General features: G+C 39.4%; 1 protein-coding gene across 1 annotated transcript in view; it reads right to left on the bottom strand.

The window, feature by feature from the left end:
• fancl (FA complementation group L) overlaps positions 1–23,279 on the bottom strand; it is a 28,674-nt gene extending 5,395 nt beyond the window's left edge. The window contains exons 1-10 of the mRNA XM_042433038.1: positions 22,921–23,279; positions 22,390–22,448; positions 22,132–22,192; positions 21,558–21,614; positions 21,141–21,238; positions 13,536–13,632; positions 10,132–10,200; positions 2,222–2,372; positions 1,983–2,066; positions 45–90 (exon numbers count right to left, since the gene is read on the bottom strand). Coding sequence (XP_042288972.1) covers positions 45–90; positions 1,983–2,066; positions 2,222–2,372; positions 10,132–10,200; positions 13,536–13,632; positions 21,141–21,238; positions 21,558–21,614; positions 22,132–22,192; positions 22,390–22,448; positions 22,921–23,007 — 809 coding nt within the window. The 5' untranslated portion in view covers positions 23,008–23,279. The remainder of the gene's footprint in view (positions 1–44; positions 91–1,982; positions 2,067–2,221; positions 2,373–10,131; positions 10,201–13,535; positions 13,633–21,140; positions 21,239–21,557; positions 21,615–22,131; positions 22,193–22,389; positions 22,449–22,920) is intronic.
• Between the last annotated feature and the right edge of the window lie 778 nt (positions 23,280–24,057).

Below are 24,057 nucleotides of genomic sequence, written 5' to 3'. Positions count from 1 at the left end.
CCCCAGAAAAAGCCTGATTGATGAGAAGCAGCAAGATGTCTCACCACAAGTGCATGTTGGCGTTCAGCTTATTCCTCAGAGGAGTCACCACTGCAACACACAAACAAAGGAGATGATTTGCTATGAGATGTAAATTATACTTCTCGTAGTTGGAAAGATAAAACCTCTATTTGACAAATCTGGATACGTTTTTTCACAGATTTCATGCACCTGCAGATACACTATTATTGTATATATGTATGTATTGTTGTAAGCTCTCAGAAAATTAGACTGCCTTAAAAAAAAAAGAATCATCCCCTGCATACGCTCTGCAACAGCGTCTCTTATTTGACAACAGCCCGGTTCACAACAGACAGCGGTGTCACGTCTGTCAGATATGAACCATCATTGCTTCCTCTGTTCCACAGGGGAGCTTTGTCTCCGTGCAGCGCTCATCACTTTCACTATTTGTTATTCCTACATGCAAAAAGCAATATTTCTGCGCGACCCCTCGTATTTGAGGGTCGCCGCCTGCCTCCCGTCTTGGGTGGCTGAAGTGTGTATGTGTTTAATATCTTTTGAGTTGCATTGCTAGGCAACAGGCTAGGAGTTGCATGACCTTGGGTTTATAGAAACAATGGCCGACAATTGACAGGGACTTAAATAGAAAGCGCCGAAGTTTGCCGGCTGGCTCGGGTGTTGGCATGGCGAGAATGAAAACATGCCATTCTGGAAGCAAGTCCTCTGACATGACGGCAGACAATAGTCAGCACAAGCAGCCCCGGCTGAAGTCCAGACATGTGGAGCACTATTCCTCTTCATTTTTCATTCAAGCCTGGCAGCTTCTAACTGATCTGATCTGAATAATGGTGAGCACAGGCACAGTTTGTACTTTATTGCCTGAGTTGATCCTCAGCTGGCAGATTATTCAGTGAAAACAGGCGGGGAGCACTATCAGGACACAGTCATTCCCATTAGTGATCAAACAATTAAACAATCGATTAACCGGTTATTACAACAGATAATTTACAAAAACTATTTTGATAATTAATTATTAAGAATTACCATGTCGACCACTTGCTCAAATGGGAGTTTGATTTACTCACAAACGTTGTTCTCATCAGTGTCCTCTAACTGTCTAGCGGCCAACATCTAGATGGGAGTTTATGTTTATCTGAGTTTAACCTTCGATTATTAGCATATGTTCATAGCAGTATTAGGAAACTGAGTAGTGGCAAGTAGTTGCATGGACTTTTTTGCCCTGGGTTTCACCTCCCAGACACTTCCCTAACATTCTGATTGGAGGAGCTGGCAGGGCCTCCATGCAGCCTGAAAAGAAGCCTTGCAGACACTACTCAGGGCTGAAAAACCTACTACAACCTCCTCTGATGGTGACAATCAGAGGTGACAATGTGTAACTTTATTTCTCTACTACTGGCATAAAATGATGCAACAGCTGAATATTAATTAAAGTTAAGGCGTTTTCCTGAGACATGAATAGATGTTGGGTGACTAAATGTTTTTTGTGGTTTGTGGTTTTCTGTCTCTATCGGTTAAACTAAATATAATTTTCAGGTTTAGTGAGTTACAGAAATATAGGCAACAACTTTTATTCTTTTGTTACTTTTGTTATGGAAGGAAAACACACCAATTTCATTCTAATCTGTTTGCTTGTTAATATAAATACATGTGAACAAACTGTATATAAATATATGTTTTAGTCAGGTTTGGGAACTAAACTGTATTCTGTCAGTCCATTTATTCTTTAGATGACCGTCATCTCAATGTGTCACCTGTGGATTCTTAAAGTCATTTATGTAATAATTCACTCACAAAAACCTCATGGATTCATGATAAGTGTATTATTATGAGGAGAGGATTTCACATGCTATAATTTGGCGTGTCAGTTTTGGATGTGTAATAGTGCAGATACACTTCTTATGCTCTTGCACCGCCTGAAAACCCACTTTGAAGTGTTGCCATGTCTCTGGGGTGCTACCCACCATGCTCGGCTCCCAGCAGGCAGCACTCTGGCAGCATCTTAGGGTGTCTGGGATCCACCTCCACTTTGATGGATACGTTGTTTCCTGCACATACACATTGGAATATAGATTTTTCCCCTAAATAAACAATTTGCTTTCTTAGGACACAAAATGATTAGTGTTACTGTACTGGATGTGATAGTGGGCTCTACAAATAAACTGTCTGACTTGAATTAGCCTGTGTGTGTGTTCGACAGTACCGATGGCGATCCTCCTCATGGTGTCGGACCTGCTGGGTTTTTCCGGCTCCAGAATCCAAGTCTTGCTGTCGATCTCGTCCAGGACGTCCCAGAAGTCGGTCAGAGACTCTAAAACCAGCAGGAACTGGCTGCGGAGCTGGACCAGAGTACTCTACCAAAGCAAAACACAACAAGCACAGTGGTTGGTTACAATATGGGCATATTCCAAGGTTCTGTAACAGCAGTGGAGCCTCTGTTATACACAACCTCTTCTTCATTTTTACTGAAGGCCACTGTGTCTAAACTGAAGCTGTCCTTTCTATCACTGCGAGAAGTGGCAGTCTAGTTTCCAACCTTCATTCATTTTCAGATAAAATGAAATAGAAAGCTTGTGAAGTTTTGCTTAAACTGCTAAATGAGACTTCTGAGGAATAGTTTAATATTTAAAATGTGCTTTTTAGCTTTTCTGTCTGAGAGTAAAATGAGAAATTTGTTATCAATCTCATCTATGTGTGTGTACAGCATATTAATTAGTGAACTTTACAGGTGTTGGTAGGTGTGTTTTTAAGCTTTGGACAGGGTCATGCTCGCTGTTGACCCTTGCTTCCAGTCTTTATGCTAAGCTAGGCTAACCATGCTCTGACTCTAGCTCTGTACTTAACACACAGATATGAGAGTGGTATCAGAGTTTTCATTGCACTGTTGGAAATACGAATCTTTCACAAATTGTGGGACTGTTTCTTTAAGAAGAACTTGGAAATAACGTTCTAGTTTTCAGTCGTCTGGCTAAATCTGTCAGTTGTCGCTTAGCAGTTGACATTTAAGAAAATATGAATTTTCTTTTTTTTTATGACAGTAATGTATGTTGCTTTGTCATGATTAATTTGGATTTGAGTCAAACTTTTCTATTCAAATGTGAATTATTATTGTTATTATCATTATTACCATTATTATTATTATCTTAACCATTTAGGGGCAGCGAAAACAAGCTGTGAACAAAACACATTTCAGTATTTTACTGTGGAATATTCAGCTTACAGCAGAAAACAGATAAACAATGACAATACAAACAAACAGCACAACAATAGAATCAATAAAAAAGAGTTTTGTATAGGATAGTACATACATAACAGTACAACAATAAAAAGATGGATTTTGAATAGGATTGGATAAGATAAAATTACCTTTTGTGTAAGTTAAGCGTGCGTAACTGAAAAAAAAAAATCTGGCTCTTTACTTTATTCACCATCACGCGAGCCAGCCCATCTGCACGTACGCACTTACATCCAGGTAACTGCTATTTCTCTTGTGTGATTGTACCTGCTCAACCCAAGTTACACACTGCAAGAACAGGCATTCGGGGCACAGAGTGGGAATGAAAGAGGCACCATCCTCCCTATTACAAGTCAGTGTACCATCAAAATGATTTAGAAGCTGTTATTTTAAGGTAAAATAGTTGCATAATGTTGCTTTTGAATGCCCCCCATAGTACCACGGAAACAATAAATTGGGATTAGGTTATGTTCAAGAGAGTGCGTTCACCACTATCAGGAAGAAAGAAAGTCTTTTAATTTTATTAGTTTAATGACGACACTGAAATAGCAACCTGACAAGCTGGGGATTTAGTTTTGATACAGCTAAATGCAGAGAGCTAATTTGTGGCAACTGGAGTAAACTGAGAGTGCAGATAGCAATTGACCAGTTGGTAAAAACTGAAACAACTTACACACACACACACACACACACACACACACACACACACACACACACACACACAGAGGAGAGAAAGGGAAGCTGATAAAGGTGTGGGAGAGCAATACAGATGGAATGAGAGGGAAAAAATTAGGGGAAAAAATGAACCAAAAATTATGGGTCATTGTGCCAGCACAGTGCACACAATTAAGCATCGTCCAGGTGCTGAGAGCCTCAGCAATTACAGCCCAATTAATGCCAGTGGCATGATTACGGTTACGGCTCAGGATAACTATGCGAGGCCCAGTTCAGGAAGATATATATTAAAAAAAAAAGAGAAGAAGAGCTGATAATTGAATTCCTGCTGTATCTGAGAGGAGAACATGAGTGAGACCGGAAGGCTGTAAGAAAATATGAAAGCGACTAAAATCTGAGCTGAGATTTGCTCCTTGGCCATCTCAATCAGTCCTCTTTATCTATTTATGATATCTCTGACTGACCTCAATTTAGCTCCTGAAAGCAGACGGGCTGAAAGAATTCATTCCTCTTTACATGGATGCTACTAAACTTCTATTTTGACACATCACTTTCAGCTTTTTCATTCCTTACAGAGAAGCTTCTGGTTAATAAAGGAATTCTTGGGAAAAAAAAAACTCCAAAACTTTAGACTACTCTCACCCTATAAATGTTTTATAATCAGGTTATGTTTTCAGAATTTGGTATTTTGCAATGAAACACATTGTATAAGTTGTGGCTGTATCTATGAATACTGTATGTTATAAGCTACTTAACGTATGCCAACAGTACTGTATCCTCCATGAAGACATGAAGGCAGCTGTCAGGTAAAATGATCATTAATTACGTCTATACAGTATGTCAGTGAATGCACCATGGAAATAAAGACTTGTCTTGTTTGTCCTGATGAGCAGATCTCATGTCAGAGAACGAACACAGCTGTTGAAGTTAACATTATCAGAGTTTTAAGTGACACTATTTGAGTAACACTAGTGACTACATGTTGACTGTATGATGAATTTATACTTGAAAATGGGAAAGTCTATTTTTTTCTTTTCAAGGAAGAGCCAGTTTTAAAGAACTACATGAGTAGAATGCAGGTATTACATGTGAGGTATGAGTCCTGAACCACCATCCACTGCTTACTTCAGCAAGAGTTTTATCATTTTACTTTATTTGCTCTCAGTTTGACATAAATACACAAAAGTGACCGGAGGTAAACTTTACAGGTTTGACTTCTGTATATAATAATGTATATTATGTATATCATTGATTTTCTGAGATGAGAACGGCAGTCTGCACTGTTCAATTTTCTTCCTTTTTTGCTTTTGTGCTTATTGCTGTTTATTCCCAAATGCTCAAGAGGGATTTACATATATACATACTACACAGAGGTGTAATCTTGAGCACTTACTAATAAAACCTGATAAAGAAAGTATCTTTTTGGTTGCCATGTATGTAAATTGCTATGTTGTGTCTTTATTATAATTTTCATGTCAGGGATCTGATCAGAGGTGTGTGAAGATTCTGTAAAGTCTGTAAAATGTGCAGCGAAAACTGCCTCACATTGCCGACTGAAATAGTTGATAAACTCAAAGAAAAGTAATCATTGTGACTGCTGTTTTCTGTTTTATATCAATACAAAATTGAAATCTTTTGGGTTTGTTTGTTTTTACGTGTCAATCCCACAAAATAAAGGATTACATCACATTAATTTCGCAGACGCCTTTATCCAAAGCAACTCATGCAAATATTTGTAGCAATCTATGATTTAGTGGCTTGCTCAAGGACACATCGACAGGACAAACCACCAATCCTATGATAAGTCAACAACCCAAAATAAGTTGGCTCCCTATGTAGATATAAAGGGCTCATTCAAAGGTAACAAAAACACAATGATTCTTATTTTCAGGTGATTATACACTAATTAAAACATCCTCATGAATATTAGTCTGTTCTGCTAGATGCCACTAAATCTTACACACTGGTCCTTTAAGTATTGGCTATGACATTCAAAAACATGAATTGGTCATATTATATAGATACAAGATGCATGCACATATACGCACACAGAGGCAGGACTGGTTCATTGTTCAACAGTGGTGATGGTGTCTCCTGTTCAGCCAGCTACACTCTCATTCACCTTTTTTTTTTATTCACACTGAAACTTCCTCAATGTCTTAATACATGCAGTTTTGGTTGTTAAAAATCACCTTTGCATAGTCTGCAAGCACAAAAGGATACAAACTACACACACATACACACATACACACACACACAGGTTTATTTCTCTTCCCATTCTAGTTCCACACAAATGCACAGAGTGGCACGTCTTGGCCCTGCAATGGGGCAGGCAATAATTACTCATTCAAATGAACATGTCAGGACTGCCGACAGACAGGCCCTTCCCCCCGCCACACACACACATATACACACACACACACACACCCTTCACACATCAGACAAAAACCACACTTGGCACAGATGCAAGCACACACACACACACACGTATACGTATATACACACACACACTTCATGTTGCAGTGTGGGAGAGATCCATCAACGGCCCAGCAGGCAGACAGGCTCCATACGGTAGCGCTGTTCTAAGCTGGTCCTCACTGTACGCCTGCCATGTATCAGCTCAGCAACACACACACACACACACACACACACACACACAGATCTGCCCACACATTAGCATCCCTCTCCTCAAATTCTCTTTCTCTCCTCTCTCTGATTTTTGTCTACACCGTCATTCAACATACACACACACACACACAAACACGCACTGACAGCACCCTTCTGTAATATATTTGAAACACTGTGAATGGTCCGGTGCAATGCTCAGATATGGAGCGGTAGTTTTTATGATGGACAAAGGGACTGTTGGTGTGACTATTAAATAAAACTCAAGACATTTCTGTGAATGTGTGTGTGTGTGTGTGTGTGTGTGAGTGAGTGACACAAGCTCAGAGGCAGTGACAGAGATGAAAAGCGGAGCCGGAGTGAAAGAAGCAAGACGGCAAACAACAATAACGAGGAGGCAAAGAGATACAAAGAGCCCGCAGCTGGTTTTACATCAAAGCAGTTTCATGCCAATTATAGTGGACTAAATTTAAGGGGCTGAGAGAAAATGTCTTAATACAGCAGGTGGAGGAGTGTTTTGTCAAATTATGCAATAGGTAGCAGAGGATGAGTCAAGTGTATTTGTGAAGCCCTTAATCACGGTTTCAGCCTCAAAGGGTCTAAAAATGTCACATCACAAAACAATAAATGGAAGAAAAATCAGCCGGTCCGCATCTGAGGCTCTGAGGTTTAACAAAAAAGAACCTCAAAAATATCACATACATTTGCTAAATAAATAATGTGACAGATTCGGCTGATTCTCGTGACATAACAGCTAGATATTTGCTACGTTACATGTCTATCCATCATGACCTGATATGTATTTGGCATTGTTACTCACTGACATGAAACACACAGTATGTAAAGGATAAGAAAGTACAAGTTGTGCAGTTATTGAAAATAAATGGAGAAGCAGATTACAGTTATGGTTTATGTTGGTGGTGCATGGACATAATCTCCACTGGGGACTTTTCAAAACCCTATTTTTGAAGCATGCCCCCCTTATACGGATTTGATTTAATTCTCTGTTCCATCGGTATGTTCATCATGTGTGACAGGTTACTGTGTGGCTTTACAGCAATAAAACTTACAACAATAAGACTTTTTTGTCCTAAGTTGAACCTCTCTTGCTACATGGCTGCCATACCCTCTTATTGATTCAAGTTGTTGAGGTGGACTTATCATTGGGCGTTGAGGGTTTACAGTGTAGCTTTAGAGCCTATCCATGTACATGACATGCATGCTCCTCAAAAATGTAACGACTACTGGGTCTACTGGGTGACAGAGATTCCATGCAGAGACCGCGACAACTCTGATTGGTCAGCTTGGGCTGGAAACATCTGTCAAAAACATTTTCATTTCAAACCTTTTACTTATTAGGGATGTTGATTCTCATATTTTTCACTGATTGAGTAATTGTGTTATATACTTGATTCTATATTGAATAATTGCACTGAATAGAAATGTACAATATTGGCCCTGATCATAAGATGTAAACGTTAGACATGAAATGATTCCGATAAAGTGGAATGAAAATCCCACATCTGTGTAACTGTCAGTCACATACTCACACTCTCTCTCGTTAGGCTGTTGGAAGCAGTGGAAATTATTCTCTCTGATAGTTAGCATTTTTTAGACTTTCTTTCTTGAGCTTCTTATCATCTGTGACGCTGGATATTCTTGGCCGCTTGACAGATGATTTGGTCCCGCTGTGTTTCTGCGGTCCATGTTGGGAGACGCTTTCAGCTTGTTTTTCTACTCGTCAGGAATTTAATTCCTCCACGGCATGTTACATGATCCGCCAGAAACTCCCGTAGGTTGAACTGGGCTTCCTGAGCATTTTTTCGGGCTGACTAACTCCAAAAGACACATTATAAACAGACTTGGAGAAACTTGCTGGCCGAGCAACAATAAGGCTACGAACAATCCATAAAACAACACTCAGTCAATCATCTAGTCCTCAAATATAACACAGGTCCTGCTTTTTTAAATGTTATCTCCAGAAAAAATAATCATCTGATATTCAGTCCAATACAGTATTTATAAAATGCCGTCTTGGTGGTGCAGAAGATCAATGAGGTACATGTCCGATTAGTAACTGATTAATCTTTTACTTGTACCCATCCCTACTGCTCACCACAATTACCACTCTCTATCACAATCAATAAAAGAACGGCAACGCAGTGTTTGAACAGCTGTACACTTCTATCCAGTAATGAGACTACAAGTACATGCCTCACCCATCATCCCTCTATATATCAGAGTGAATGAAGGACTATAAACACAGTTACTGCAGGGAATATAATTAAAGCAATATAAGGTTTGATGACGTTCAATACGTTCATCTAATGCTGTGGTTGTGCTATCGACGGCTGTAATCCAACTGATCTGATTGTGAACTATGAATAAAAATGCTGAAGGTATCTATGATAGGACTGTCTTTAACCCCTTGTTCCAGGTATGAACCCAGCCTTCTGCAACCTGAGAAGAAGAGCTGTAGACATGATTCAGTGCTGAAAAAAGTACTGCCATCTAAGCAGTACAAAAAAAACCCCCAAAAAACAACCCAAACAAATAAATTACAATTGCACTTTACACTTGACCACAGCAGTATCTCTCTCTCTATCTAGTACCTAACCCAATATAAAACTTCAATATAAAACGAAGACCTTCAGGAGCTGTTGCAATAAGTCTGATTGGATGAGTTATGGTAGAGCTTTACTAAAGTTAAATGAAATTCATAAAAGTTCAAATATGTACAACCCTAAGGACATTAGTGATTTTTTAAATTGGAAATTTTTAGTGCATTATTATGTAGCTTTTTTGGGGATTTAATCACAGTGGGCCTTTCCTGAAATGATGAGAAATGTTGTGAACAAATCATAGAATGCATACAGACACGAGCTGCATGAAATAACAAATACTAGTCATTCTAAATTCAGACTTGTATAAACCCAAATACTTGACCTCAGAAAAAGGCTATTAATGTGTAATTCAATGTTGAAAGTTAATGCTTGCAGTATTGGTTTACATTTTTTTGCCACAGATTTTCGTCTTTTTTTTTAAAGTATAAAACGTTGTATATTTTTGATGTGTAAGATTCTTATTGTATCTATTGTGGGTGGCACGATGAGGCAGTAGTTAGCACTGTCACCTCACAGCAAGATGGTTCTGGGTTCAAACCCGTTGGCCGGCTGGGGCCCTCCTCTGTGAAGTTTGCATGTTCTCCTCATGCCTGCTTGGGTTCTCTCCGAGTACTCCGGCTTCCCCCACAGACCAAAAATATAGGTAAACCTAAGTTAATTGGTGACTCTAAATTGCCCGTGGGTGTGAATGGTTGTCTGTCTCTATACTATATGTTAGCCCTGTGATTGACTAATGACCTGTCCAGGGTGTACCATACCTCTCACCCAATGTCAGCTGAGATTGGCCACGTGACCCTCTAGCGGATAAGCAATAAAGAAAATGAATGAAGATACTTATTGCGGTTTATGGTCAAAGACACTTTCCATTTTTCTCTTTTTTGAACTATTTCTTTCTGCTAACAGAAAAATACCTTGTAGCAGCTGATACACCAGCACTAGATAGTGCATACATACCTGTGGTGTCCAGGTTATGGCCAGAGGGACTGGCAGGTCAGCTGTGCATTCAGGAGCCTCTGCAGGGTGCTGTGGGTGTAGGAGATAGGGCAGTTATGTATCTTGAATTAAGTTAATTGAGTAAAATAAAAAAGAAGTGATCCTCTGAATCCCTGCTTTAATAACGCTCAGACAGGATGGCAGAAACTGCACCTTTTATTTGCTGTGGCAAAGTATGACATTTGCATCCAAATTATTACAGTAAGAAAATCCTTGCTCTCTCTGTAAGTTATTTTTTATCTCTTAGCACTTCTCTCTTACATGATGTTTCTACATTGGCTAGAATACTGAAAGGTCAGTAAAGCCCTGACCCTCTGTGGCGATGGTTTCTGTGATTTTGATTGAGTGTAAGGCACACTCGTGTAAAAGGGCCAACTAAAGTTTATTAATGTATTAGTTATATAAAGTAAATTCTACAAAAAGTGGCTGTTATTTACTATTTTATATGCATATTTTTCATATTTTAGTGAGAAGACTAAAGCCTAATATCATAATTGTTTGCTCTAACATAAGCTGCTATCATTAGCATGTCTGGCTAACTAGCTTACTTTCAAGGCCAAAGAACATTTCATCTGGGAACTACATGTTTTGGGGTTACAGGTTACATTACACAAAAAGCCTTAAAAGTTCACAACAGTACATCCACTGTGTGTTATTTAGCCACTGTGTAGTAGCCAGTCGTGGCTGCTACTAGTTATATCGGAGAGTAGGCTAACGTTAGCTGCTCTGTCCTTCTCTATATTGGATTTGGCAAAGTTTACACTTGATCAACACAAGCCAAACTTGTTATCAGAGATAGCTTTACATACGCATTGGTTAGTTCTCACCCTAAAAGCTTTTTTTTGTAATGTTAAAAGTTAAAGACATTAAAATATAAATCTAACTTCTGTCTTGTACAATTATGTAAACAAAGCTACCAAACGAGGTTATGTTAAAATGAAATAAGGACAAAATGTAAGATTTGATCATACTTATAATACTAGCGGTAGCTAGCTCTACACTGCAATACAATAACAATGCTTTTTTTTATTTCCATGTCATCAGTTGATAAGGATGTTGACTTTTTGCCTGGAACATACAGCTTTAGCCTCAGTGTTTTAGCACATTTTCATGGATACTCTCTTACAGGGTTCTTGTTTTAAAACCAGTCAGCTGGAAACATTAAAAAAACAGATGGAGACAGCTTTTTCAACTACTGAGCTAGCTAGCTTTATTTGTTCTTGCTAATTATTCAAATACTGTCTTTTAATTGAGAACTTAGAATTTACAGTAAACCCTTGCATCACTGCCAGTCAGCTTTAATATGTTGCTTGAACCTCATAGAGTCTTTAATAATAAGCTTTGGTCAGTATATAAAAGCCAGGTTTCCTCTGTCCTTTCACCTTCAACATCATGCAACTTTCCCTCCTTTCCCCCTGCTCTTCCTCTCCCCTGCCACCCAAGCCTCCATGTGTCCGTGCCAGCGCTGCCTCCTCCCTTGCTGTGCCTGGTGAGGGATGACCTGGCGCTGGATCTGGTGAAGGCAGCTGGAACACGGGGAGGACTGCAAGCTATTTTTACCCGGTGCCAGAGGGGTGAAGAGGGCCAGGTGGGCAGGTGGGCACAGAGTGGGGTCCCAGCACCCTCTCTTATCCCTGGTGGATGTCATCTGGGCTTAGGTAAGCACCACCTCATCATGCCACCCACCCACCATGCACAGAATACGCAACCCCACTGTGAGCTACTTACACTCCTGCCAGCCAATAGATGCTCTACTCTGCCTGAGATTTTAAGAAAAGAGTTTCAGAAAGGTGGAGGTAAGAAAGGTAGCCTCACTTGTGCAATAGTGAAATGTATTATAAATTTTATGAAACGTACGTTTCATTTCAATATCTTTCATTGCAAATATTATTATGTTACAGGTTATTATTATTAGTTATGTTAGGAAAACATAGTTTTATTCTGACTTTGAGTCTTATTTTGCAGTTTTGGCCATCGTTCCTATCAGTTTTAAAAACACTGTGCTCACAAAGTTCATTGCTGAGATCTATGCCCCTGGCTATAATTTGAGACGCAGTAATTATGTCCATGCCTCTTTTTATATCAGCATTTACAGTGGCTTTTTTAGCTTTAGAAAAAACATACAAATATTAGACCTTCATCATAGTCAACCCTCAAAACTTCAAGGTATAAAACTCATAAAACTTGGCTGTCTATGGGGAAAAAACTTTTTTGGCTGCGAGGGATTTTTATTGCAGTACTGCAGTTAGCCACTGGGGCAAAGTGACACATTGGTTCTCTAAATAAATCAATGCGATTTACAGACTGACTTCCTAATTCAACTTTGACCTACTGTAATTGCTGTTTTTGTGCATGCACACAGTTTTCCGGAGTGCAACAAAGGATTCCCTGATTTTGTTTTTACCTCTAAATAAAGTGGTGTAGATAAACTGGCTAAACTATTGGCTTGTTTACAACCTGTCTGATCGTCTGACTGGTCGTGTTTCTTGACCCGTCAGACTTAATGTCAGTGATGTTGCCATGTTTCCAGATCTCAGCAATTACTTTGGTGAGTAAAGTAATTGCTGATAAAAAAATAATGGACAAAATTCTGAAAATAAGACCCAAGTTGTAATAAATTGGAATTATTGTCCATTAAGGTTAACACGAGGTGCTACTGTTTACTGTACTGCATTTTTATTGTAGCTATATGTTAACTGATACAAGATCATGATAATTTAAGAATGTAGACTATTCTAGCACAGTCTGACCACTATAGAGTCTAGATGAGACACATTTCAGATTCAATACTAAAAATCGACCAAAACCATCATCTGTGCTGAGACAAAAATCTCACTAAACACACTCTGTCTTATTTGACAATTTGAAGTGACACACACACATTTAAATCGCCCTGCAATACGCCGCTATTCCACCGTCCTGCGTTTAGCTTTACCTACAATAGGTAAATGGTTTTGTGTACTTCTCTCGATAGCAGCGAGTGGAGACAGCAGCTATGCAGAAGAGTGTGGGTGTATTGGTTTTCTGTATTCATAGAGCAAGGTTTTCCATCATGCTGAGGTCTATGTAGAGATGTTTTATCTGTGCTACATCTCAGTCACAGCGGGTTATCATGTCTCTCCACACCCTCTCTGGTTTGACCTAGATTTAGGGGCGCAGATGTAAATCACTGATTTGCTATCAGCAAATTGAACGTCCCATATGCGTTTAGTGAAGTCAGCCCGTTTGGATTTGGATTGGCTGTAGGTCAACATCAAGCTGTAGAGTATTCCATTTGATGATGAATAATTTTCAGTGTGAAAATGATCCAGTCCTTATAGTAAACTGTGTGTGTTCCTGTGCGTGCAGGTAAGAGTGTGACTTACCTTAGTCTTGAGGTTAATAGTGAGAATGTGCTGCCTTCCTGAAGAGTCCTCCGCCTTCAGCCTCAACATGCGGAACTCTGTGTCTATGAAAAGCAGCCTGAAGATGGACACACACAATGTATACACAATAAATCAACATATTGAATCTGTTCACAGAGAAGGGGACACATTACACTGTAAACTGACAGCATCCATCATCTATCATTAATCACGGCTGCAGAAAGCAACATTGAGACATCAACTCTGCCTTCAGATTTATGACTCCTGGTACAAACACGGTGACATTACATCAGGCTACAGCTCCCTGCTCACACCAAAATACAGCAAGGCAGAACTACAAGCTTTACACGTCTAAATTCTAATTTGCATTCTTCTCCAGAAAGTGCCTTTTTAATGCTCTAATGGAGGAATATAACAAATCCAATCATGCTGAGCCCAAAGCATCATTGTCATACTAAGTAAACACAGAAACAGTCTGGATTCTATGCTCCCTAACAAAACTGTAAGCAAATAGACTGACTCCATGTACACTCTGGTAATTTCACTACAATACTTAATAACTCAGGACTCCACTGCCAGCACATCAACTGACTGATACAAAGAACTAGAGTCCTCGTACTGCTCTGTTTTAATACATTTTTCACTAATGGCACAATAAAAAAGGCTGCTAATGTACACTAATTGACACAGTCACATTCAAAAAATGACTATGAGGAACACGTGGGTGTTTGTTACAACTAGTTACATTTATTTAAGAATTCAAAGTTCAAAGCCTACAGTTCCCTACTACTGAATAGGTGAGGGGTCACCTATAATAATTTCATTGGTCTAAGTGTCAAAAAAAGTTCCTGTGTGTCTCTTGGTTACCTTCCTGTTTAAGAAAAAGTGACAAGAGCAAAATTCTAGAGGCAAGACTGTATTCTGGGAATTGTAGGCATGACGTTTTAGGAGAGTGACACCCCAAACTATTGACTTTATGAAGTGACACAAAAAATACCCCTTGCAATCATGCATCTCATTATGTAAATGTGATGGCAATGTTATATGTTGGCCTTGTGTATGAATAAGCACCCAAATCACTTTTAAATAAAAGTCACAATGGCAATCTTATCTTTTCCCAATCTTAGGTCAGACTTAGTTAGATTTCTGTAAAATGTCCAACAAGTCTAAACTACATGCCATCTTAGTTACAGCAGGTTACAGCAGCACAAGGTTAAACTAGATTGTTTGCATTATCATTTTTTCATATTTTCTCAAAAAAACAAAACAAACCCTCTTACAACCAACCTCATCAAACTAGGACTGCAACTGATCTTGATCACTTGTTTGGTCTATAAAACATCAGTAAACAGTGAAAAAACATCCGTCACAGTATCTAGAGCACATGGTGATGTCATTAAATGTTCGACAAACACTCAAATACTCTAAAACATTCAATTTACTTAAATGTAAGAGCAAGAAAAGCAGCAAAATCTCACATTTGAACCATCAATTTTTTGTTTTTGCTTGAAGATTACTTAAACGATTATCAAAATAGTTGCAGAATAATTTTCCTTCAATCGACGTACAGTGTGAGTAAACAGAAAATACTGTTCTTCCTCCATATCATTACTTTTCAACCTAATACTGATCTCTAGTAGTACCACTGCTCCTTCTTGCACACCACATAATGGTTCTCTCTGTACCGGACCTGTCATATAAAGCCATAACAAACAAACAACAAGTTCTTATAAAACGATGTCTCTGCAGGTGACCTTAAGGTGAGTACAAATGATCAAGCTTAAGTCACCCTATAAACCAGACCCCCTCCTTCCTGAGCTAATTATAACCTATTGAGGCGGAGGACAAAACACTGATCTGGCCAGAGCATGCACCATCACTGCTGTCAGATTTACTGCTCCCTCTGCCGCTCCAGCACACTATGAAAGAATCAGATCCTCCCCCTCTCCAGTCCATCTCCAGTTTCTCTCCAGTCCATCTCCAGTCTACTGAGACCTAAAGACAAAAGACCGATCTGAGACAAAAGGATTTGGACAGTCCTCCTCCAGATTTACAGTACATTACGATGGACGCTCTGTGCCGGGCCTGATGTGGTTGTATATCTGCTGAGGATTTATGGAGTGTGTTAGAAAGGAGTGATGTGAACGGTGTGCTCGGGGATGACACACACACTTAGGGAAGTGATGGAATGATGGCAGACGATGTCCGCTGTGCCCGTGCTCATAAAAGTGTCTGCTCGCTCGCACACTTGCAATCAAACACAGGCGAAGGGCAGCAATGTCGAAGTGTCATGTGCGCACATACAAACACATGATATCATGATCAGGCCGATTTGACTCTCTCTCTCTGCTCCCACTCTTACTCAGTCTCACCACCGCCCATCTCTACTCCATCTCCCCATCTCTAAAACTATGTCCATGTTGAGATCTCCTAAACACATCCCCTAATCTTCTCCCTGTAACACACATACATGCAAAATGTCAGGAGTATGTCGATACCGATATCAGTGCTACCTGTTAACAGCAGATTAAAATAATCTAGCAGCAGTAGAGAACTTCTTCAATAGACGACATTCTGTATCCTCAAGTACACAAATAGTACACACCCATAAAATACCCATTACAGTGCACAGCAATAAATACACAAATCTGTCAAGCAAGACCGGTTAATAGACCTATGCAAGTGACCAAAGTGACAAGCATCAAATTGATCAATAAAAGAAGTTAAATCATTGAAATAAAGTGCTGGCGCTTTGCAGAATACATGAATAAAAGAATTCTGGCTCTATAAAAAGAAATATCTGTTTCACTTTCATCCTATTTGTGTCATGACACCTGAGTAAATCACTGCATATTCTTTGTACTTCTACAGTCTGTTAAGGCTTAATTGGAAAACATACAGTATAAAGTATTTGCAGATTTATAAAAAGCCAAATGTAATTGTAAATGTAATTTAAAAATGATTGAAAGCAACTTAGATTTAAATGAAACTTTTATCACCCACTGTTCCACCATCTGGACCCCTACACCTTGTGGGACTTTCTCAAACAGTAAAACTGGAAATACCAAACTGAAGAAGTTTCATTTAAATGTATGCAGTGACCCCCTACATTTGTGTTCTCCAGGGGCTGTGTACTTTTGAGAGATGGACAATATTGGTACTGTAATTTGATTGGCATAATATCTGTGAACAAGCACTAAAAAATGTTCATTACAGAATATCAGTTCAATTTAAATGGCCTGAGAAGCAGTTAACTAGCATGGGAGCTGACATCAGTAGCTGCTTAGTTAATCTGCACTCCCAGTGTTACTTTGTATCTCTGTACGTTACTCAGTGTTGTGATTCCAAGCATGTGGTAATGTACCAAGTTTTGTTAGTCTAGCCACCACCGCAGGTAGACGCATGATAGAGAGAAAGCTAACGCTAGCTAAACTCCTGTGTTTGCGGGATTGAACACCACACTGAGTGTATAGGAGTGTGATAGTGGCACTGCACAGGTGTTTAAATGACATAAACATAACAGTAACAGCTAGTAGCAACCAGTGTTAACATTAGCAAGCTAGGCTAACTATCCTCCACTTATCCTGCATTGTATAATTACAATCAAAATGAACCTTGAATGCAAAACTTAACAGCATGATAACTGTACTTACACAAAAAGCGAAGAGAATTGAAGTTTCATAATGATTTTAAAAATATGGTGTGGGCAGGGCAGTGGGTGTTAAAAGATTAAGGTAAAAAAAAGAATAAAGTAGACAAAACAGCCAATTTTCAAGTAAATATTCAAGCTGTAAAACAATAAATGGTTGAAAAAAATGGATTGAAAAACAAGACCACAGGAAACTGTTGTTAACAGACAGTCGTGTTTGCTAAAGCACATATAATTCATTCTGTATGAAGAGAGGACAAGTCAGACCAGCATTCAGTATCGGCCAACTTTAAGGTTTAGTTTTTGGAAACAGTATCAGCAGTGGAAAAAGTCTCATCAGTACATTGCTAACACACACATTTCCACCTCCTCTCCTCTGGGGTCTCACGCCCATGATAGCAGGGACTTGCTGCTGCCCCTACTTGGCCATGATGGAAACAGCGTGACAGTCAGACGTCCTGCTGGGAAGACTGATGAGAGCATCCCATTTGCAACTCCACAGCCAAGTGAGCTGTTTCCAGACAGTGCATGACACGCACGTTTGTGCTTGCACGTGTGTGCTTGTCTCTATGAGTTTTTTTGTGTCGACTAAGTGATTCATGAACGGTGAGATCAACACATATGTGGTGCACATGTGTGTTGCATGCAAAAAAAAAAAAAAAGGAAAAGGAAATAGAGGACGATGAACGTAACATGCACACAAATGTAATGTATGAAAAAAAACCCACAGACTCATTTTATAAAGCACAGAGACTCCTATATATTCATTAGCCTGGTTTACAGTCTAACTGTGTTAACCAGGACATTCTCATTACTTACTGGATGTAACTGCATAACTCCTACTACCATTTGTGATGCATGCATCACATGATTATAGGAGTAATTTATTAGCTGACCTAATAATGTAACAAAAACAAAGATGATGAAAAAAAAAAAACCCTTGTTAGAAAGCGTCTAATCCCTCAGCCCTGGTCCTAGTTGGCCCAGCAGAGCCCTGCTGTCAAAGAGCCGCTATAACTGGCCTCAGAAGAGCAGCAACACAGTGTGACAGAGTGATAACACTGTGATAAGAAGAGACGACGCTTGTGTGCGTGCACCAAGAGGCTGTGAACATGGAGTGCCAGCTGTGCCCGTAATGAGGCCCGGAGCTTCCAGGGCCACGTTTTGGGGCCAGCGAGTGATGGCGGCTGACCTACTTGACCTCATTTTCCATTAATTAACACATGGTATGCCATCTCCAGCCAATTAAGATGACCACACTCTCAAAAACACAGAGATGGAGACATGGGGAGAGAGAGAGAGAGAGAGAAGAGAGAGAGAAAGACTCACTTACCTGGCCCAATCAGCAGACAGAATTACAACTGAAAACCCCTGGTGGCTATTAGCACGGCCCATACCAATTAAGACGCTAAGCGAATCTCGAGTGCTTTGGAGATTGAGGCCCACTGTGTATAATGCCTCCTAACCGTAACGCGACACTGAAAATGATGTTGGTCCCATTTCCAGCATAAAGCATACCTTCACCCCCCCCTTCTCCTATTAAAACCTGAGAGTCTTCAATTAGAGCCATTTGCATTTTGCTAATATCATAATTGTAGCCGTGGTCATTAATAGGAAAGTGGAAAATGAGTGTAGTAGTCAAGGCTTAATCCGAGCTGGGGGAGAATAGATATCTTCCTACCCGCCCCTCCTTCTCTCCTGACGAGTGGAGTCGGCGGTATTAGCCGGGCCTGTCAACGCACGTGGGCTGACAGTTATTAAATGTGACCTGGATTTAACTATAACTCAATAACTAAAAATAAGGAAGTCATTAAGAGCCATTTGTTAATGTGGAGCTGTGTTGTTGCAGGCTCTCCCATCAGTTTAGACTGCTGGGGGAAAAAAAAACACAAGCTCTATATAGTCATTTAAAGCAATGGAGGTTTCTCCTCATATATACAACTCGACACAGTTAGGAATGTTAATCTTACCTCTGGGGAGAACACGCAAAAGTTAAAAAAACATTAATAACAATCAGTTACAGTCATGTTAGCAGCTTACAATTGCCTATTTTTGCCCATAAACTTGGGTTTATATAAAAAATGTCACTGTATAGCTTCTACAAAGAAAAGGAAAAGCATCGGATCATCGTGTTCCATCAGCAGGCAATTCTGCAGGCAAATGACTCTCAGCGTATCCTGGGACCATGTAAGCGGGGAAGGCAACATTACCATGTTGTTCATTAAGAGAAAATAACTATTTGATCATCGCTACAATTTAAACTACTATTTACATTGACGTTCTGTGGTAATTCATCCAGCGAGCACTGCAGTGGTGTCTTATCGCTGTAACACGGATCACAGTTACATCTACATGTCATCTTTAACGAGCTCCTTGAAAACAGGATGATTCCTCTCAAGAGGCTTATCCTGATACATTTGGTATGCTTGAATATTGCGATGCCTTCACTGTCAGTGTGCACGGAACGTTGAAATCTGAGTGTCTGCTCCCGGAGTTTTAGCCAACACGCTGAAATAAAGAACTAAATAACACTAAGGTTTAGTTTCCGTTTGGTTTCACTTTCTCGCTCCATCTCTCTCTCTCTCTGGCGTGTGCTCTCTCTTTTTCTGTCGCTTCCCATCCCTTGTTTCAGCTGTGGGGGGACGGGGAGGGTGCTGGATGAACATGCATGGGGGCTCGATGGTTGGATGATGGCTGGATGATCATAAAGTACATTTTCTGATCATCCTATCATCATTGCGTTTGTTTGCTGATATCTGATTGGAGGTTGGGGGGGGGGGGGGGGCTCCACTGTGGTCTAAGCCTACTACTGTGACAGAGATACAGCTGCATTTACTTTACATACAAGCACATGAATGGACAAGACGCAGCAAAACCAACGAAGACTGACCACAATGCAGCCTGCTGATGACAGTGTGGTCTCATTTGGAAGGAAACTGATGTGGACTCCAAGTTAATAAAATATCAACCTCTCAAATTGTAAGAAACAGAATATGTAACTAGCATAAATAGTAAGTAACATCAGTAACAGCTCTGCATTATCTAGAGTTGAGCACACAGGAAGGTATGCTTCAGTCTGAATGAGAAATGTAAGTGTTTATCAGATCATAAAGCCCTTGTGTCTCCTCAGATTATTTAAATTAACCAAATCAATGAGCAAAGTATGTTTTTAAGCCTAGTTATTCATCTCTTTCCAAAAATATGACCTCACAGCAGTATATCATTACCAGACAGAGCTGAGGGACAGCAGAGTGCTGGAGAGTCCTCGGTCAGTTGTGCAAAAGTGCTGAGGGCTGGAGGGAGAAGAGCTTAGGCTATTTTATATTATATTTTAGTTCTGAATTGCTGGTCGATTACCACATTAGACAAGAATGAATTGTTTTCATTATCGATTAATGTATCTATTATTATTCTCATTAGCTGATTAATTGTTTAGTCTATGAATGATAGTGACAAATAGTGAAAAGCTCAAGTCATCACAAGTTCCAAGATTTCAAGATAACCAACAGTCCAAGACACAAAAACAAGGACATAAAAAGAGAAAAGGGCAGAAAAATCCTGACTTTTGAGAGATTTCAACTGGCAAATATTTGGTATTTTTCCTTGATAAATTACTTAAATGAACTGATTGTTTCATCAGTAATGCAGACCTATTAAGACATTGTATACAATCCATAGATACAGTACCAGTCAAAGGTTTGGACACACTTTCTCATTCAAGTGAATAGAAAGGTATGTCCAAACTTTTGACTGGTACTCTATATTTTGTCTCACTGTCGTTTCTTTAATCAGCATTAGTCAATATATCCATCAAACCAAACCCAAGTCAAGGTGACTCAGAGCTGGCAAATTTGGTGGGTGCAATCAACTTTCCCAACATCTGACAAGTTAGTGGCTAAGCTTCCTTTAAAACCTGCTTCCAGAGCCAGTGCTTTTGCTCCTAGTGGCCCACTTACTTGTCCCACCCAAGGGTCTCCATCTCAGAGATGAGCTGGGAGTAATACTGTGGAGGTGGGACTGAGCGGCACTCAGGACGGCTCTTCAGGCCCACTTCCTGCGACGACAGAGAGAACACTTCTTATTTTAAGCCCAGATTACTATGCACATCATATCACATCTTCACCATCTTTCTACTGAAAGCAAACATAAATACAGAAAAACTGAATCTGGGCCAATAAGTCTCATGTTTTTGTTTGGTGGCAAACACACAGGGCTTTACACTTTTCATTAATTTAACAAAATAGATGTATATGTACACCTGTGTCTCACAATCAAGGCTATTGATAGTGCCTGAAGGTTCCCATTTACATCCTATTCATAAACCAACAATGTCAAAGTGACCGTGCTAACCACTGTGTCAGTTCCCTCCTTACCAAGACAGTCTTCAGCTCCAGAATGAAACTGACAAGATCAGCCGACTGCTGCAGCCTCTGTGAGAAGTCAAACAAGAGAGAAAAGACATCCTTGAATGGGAGGATAATGAAGTGACACTGTCTATTTTTTTCTCCTCTAGCCAGCCATTCAAATCAAACACAGTGTTTGTGATTAATGGGGGCTGCCACCTGCTTTAATAATTAATGATAGCTTAAAGGCTGTGAAAATAATGAACTTTGCAGCCCGGGGTGAAATATCAATCTCATCCAAATAACCCTGAGGGGCCACATAACAAATAGGGACATTTTCCAGGCGATGTTAATTAAACAGTGAAAAATATTTTTCTCTGCTTCTGAGTGAGGCGAGCCTGATGGGTGACAGAGAGTACAGGAGCGACGCCAGGCACGATGCAGCGAACACAAAGGAGCCAAAATGACATGACAAAAATGATAAAACACAGAACAATCAACCTGATCGCAATCAGAGATAGCAGACACAACACAATACAAAATATTATGATGCAACTTGCAGCAAAAATACAACAAAGGGTTCGGTCTTGTATGTAGAGTTTACCTGCATTACTACGTGCTCATATCCACGCAACAGGTGTTTCAACTGCCAACAGCAGTGCAGCCTACAAGAACAAAGTTATGCATTGTTAAAACCACTGAAAATAGTAAATAAATCCCATGTTCTGTGGTTATGCAGGGGCTTATACTGTAGTTAATTACACCAGTGCCAAATATGCTTGAAATTATTTGGGGCATCAATTTGTAAACTTAGCATATTTTCTGACTATCTGTAAAAATAGGGTGAAATGATAATATTTACTTGGCCTTTTTGAGTTGGCGATCTGGTGGCAGTTGTATTCTCATTCTGAAGTCTCTCTCCTGTGAAGAAATATCATGACTGTAAGAAACATGACAGCTACAAAACAATATTATAAATAAACTATTTGTAACACTCAAGAGTTCTAACGTTCGCATGCTGCATTATTTCATTATCTAAAACTAACTTAATAGAAAATAATATGTGAGCTGCCAAACTCCATTCAGAAATTGAGCAATATAAGGTTTCTTATTGGCAAATGTACTATATGCAGAGTATATCATACTACTGCACCTAGTCCGCATATCTATAATAATCACTGACATTAATAATAATAATGTTGACTTTGTAAATGTTGGAAGGTACATGTATGCCGAATTTACCAGCGGCTCCTAGACATTTGTTAAATGTCTGAAGTTATATTCTGCCAGGCATAAAAAGGTGTCCATGGCGAGGAATGTTTTAATTGATAGAGTTTTGAACGCAGTTTGGAGAATCGTTCTTTTACCAGGAAGAACATCAACAACAGTTTACCTGGACTGTGATGAATCCGTCATAGATAGTTTTGTCCTTGTTGAGAGGTAAAAGCAGCGGGTTGTCTTTTACCAATGAGCTCTCCATAGCACAAATTTAACTTAATCTTCTTCAAACTTTCAGTCAGTTGTCAAACCAGGAGGACTGCTTTCCTTGCTAACGCTAGCAAGCAGACAGGGTAGACTAGCAATGTTTTTACGACTTCCAAAAAGCCTTAACCAAACATTTGAGCGTTAATATTTCATCTTAGACTGTTAAAAAGCCCAGTTTACCACCAAGTCACGAAGTTGTTTTAGCTAGGAAGCCTCCGCATCCCGCCATGTAAAGCAAAACAGTCGACGTCACGAGGCTGCCTTCAAAGACTTATGAAAATATCGGAATTTCAAAACTAACACTTGTTGATGTGACGTTAGAATGAGACTGTGCTTACATATATTTTTTGTTATTACGTCATATGGCCAAATACTCAATGTTTTACTGTTAGTTCGCATGATTATTAGGCTTGTTTTGTCAGCATTTTTATAATCAAAAGCACTTATATGCAGAATCTGCTTTACAACTTCGGAAGAATATAACTGGGCACTTGAAAGTGGCATTTGGATAACATACTGTAAAGCTCCCTTTACTTTTTTTTTGCCTTCTCTCTTGGAACACATTCTGCTTGATAACATTTTTATTATTAATGAAGTAACTCAGATCAGTCTCTCGTGCATATTAGTAGACTTACATGATTCAATCCTATTATTGACCTGTGTCATCTGCTCAGGTCACTCTTGCATGGGTTGACACAGAAGTTATTCTTGAAAGAAGCTCTGTGAGTGAAAGCTGACTGAGAGATGAATGAACCACAACACAGTCCATTTATTCTGCAAAACTATGCCATAAAATGTGATATCAGGTAGAAGTAGAGTGAGGTAAATTGTGGCCTAAAGCTAAGAAATTGCAATAGAATAAGGAAATTAATAGGGTAGAGACATCTCTCTCATAACAAATGGATATAGATTTATGCAAATTCCAAATACTCAATTATGTTTTGGAGATATTAGGTCTCATCTTCAGTTTATGAATTTCTCCCATTAAAAATCCTTCTCACTTCTGTCTCACTTTCACTTTTCTTGTTTTTGTACTAATATTGTA

This window comes from Thunnus maccoyii, chromosome 14 (genome assembly GCF_910596095.1).
Source record: "Thunnus maccoyii chromosome 14, fThuMac1.1, whole genome shotgun sequence".
NCBI lineage: Eukaryota > Metazoa > Chordata > Actinopteri > Scombriformes > Scombridae > Thunnus > Thunnus maccoyii.
The sequence above is the reverse complement of the archived record's forward strand: the minus strand, read 5'-3'. Positions and strand labels throughout refer to the sequence as shown.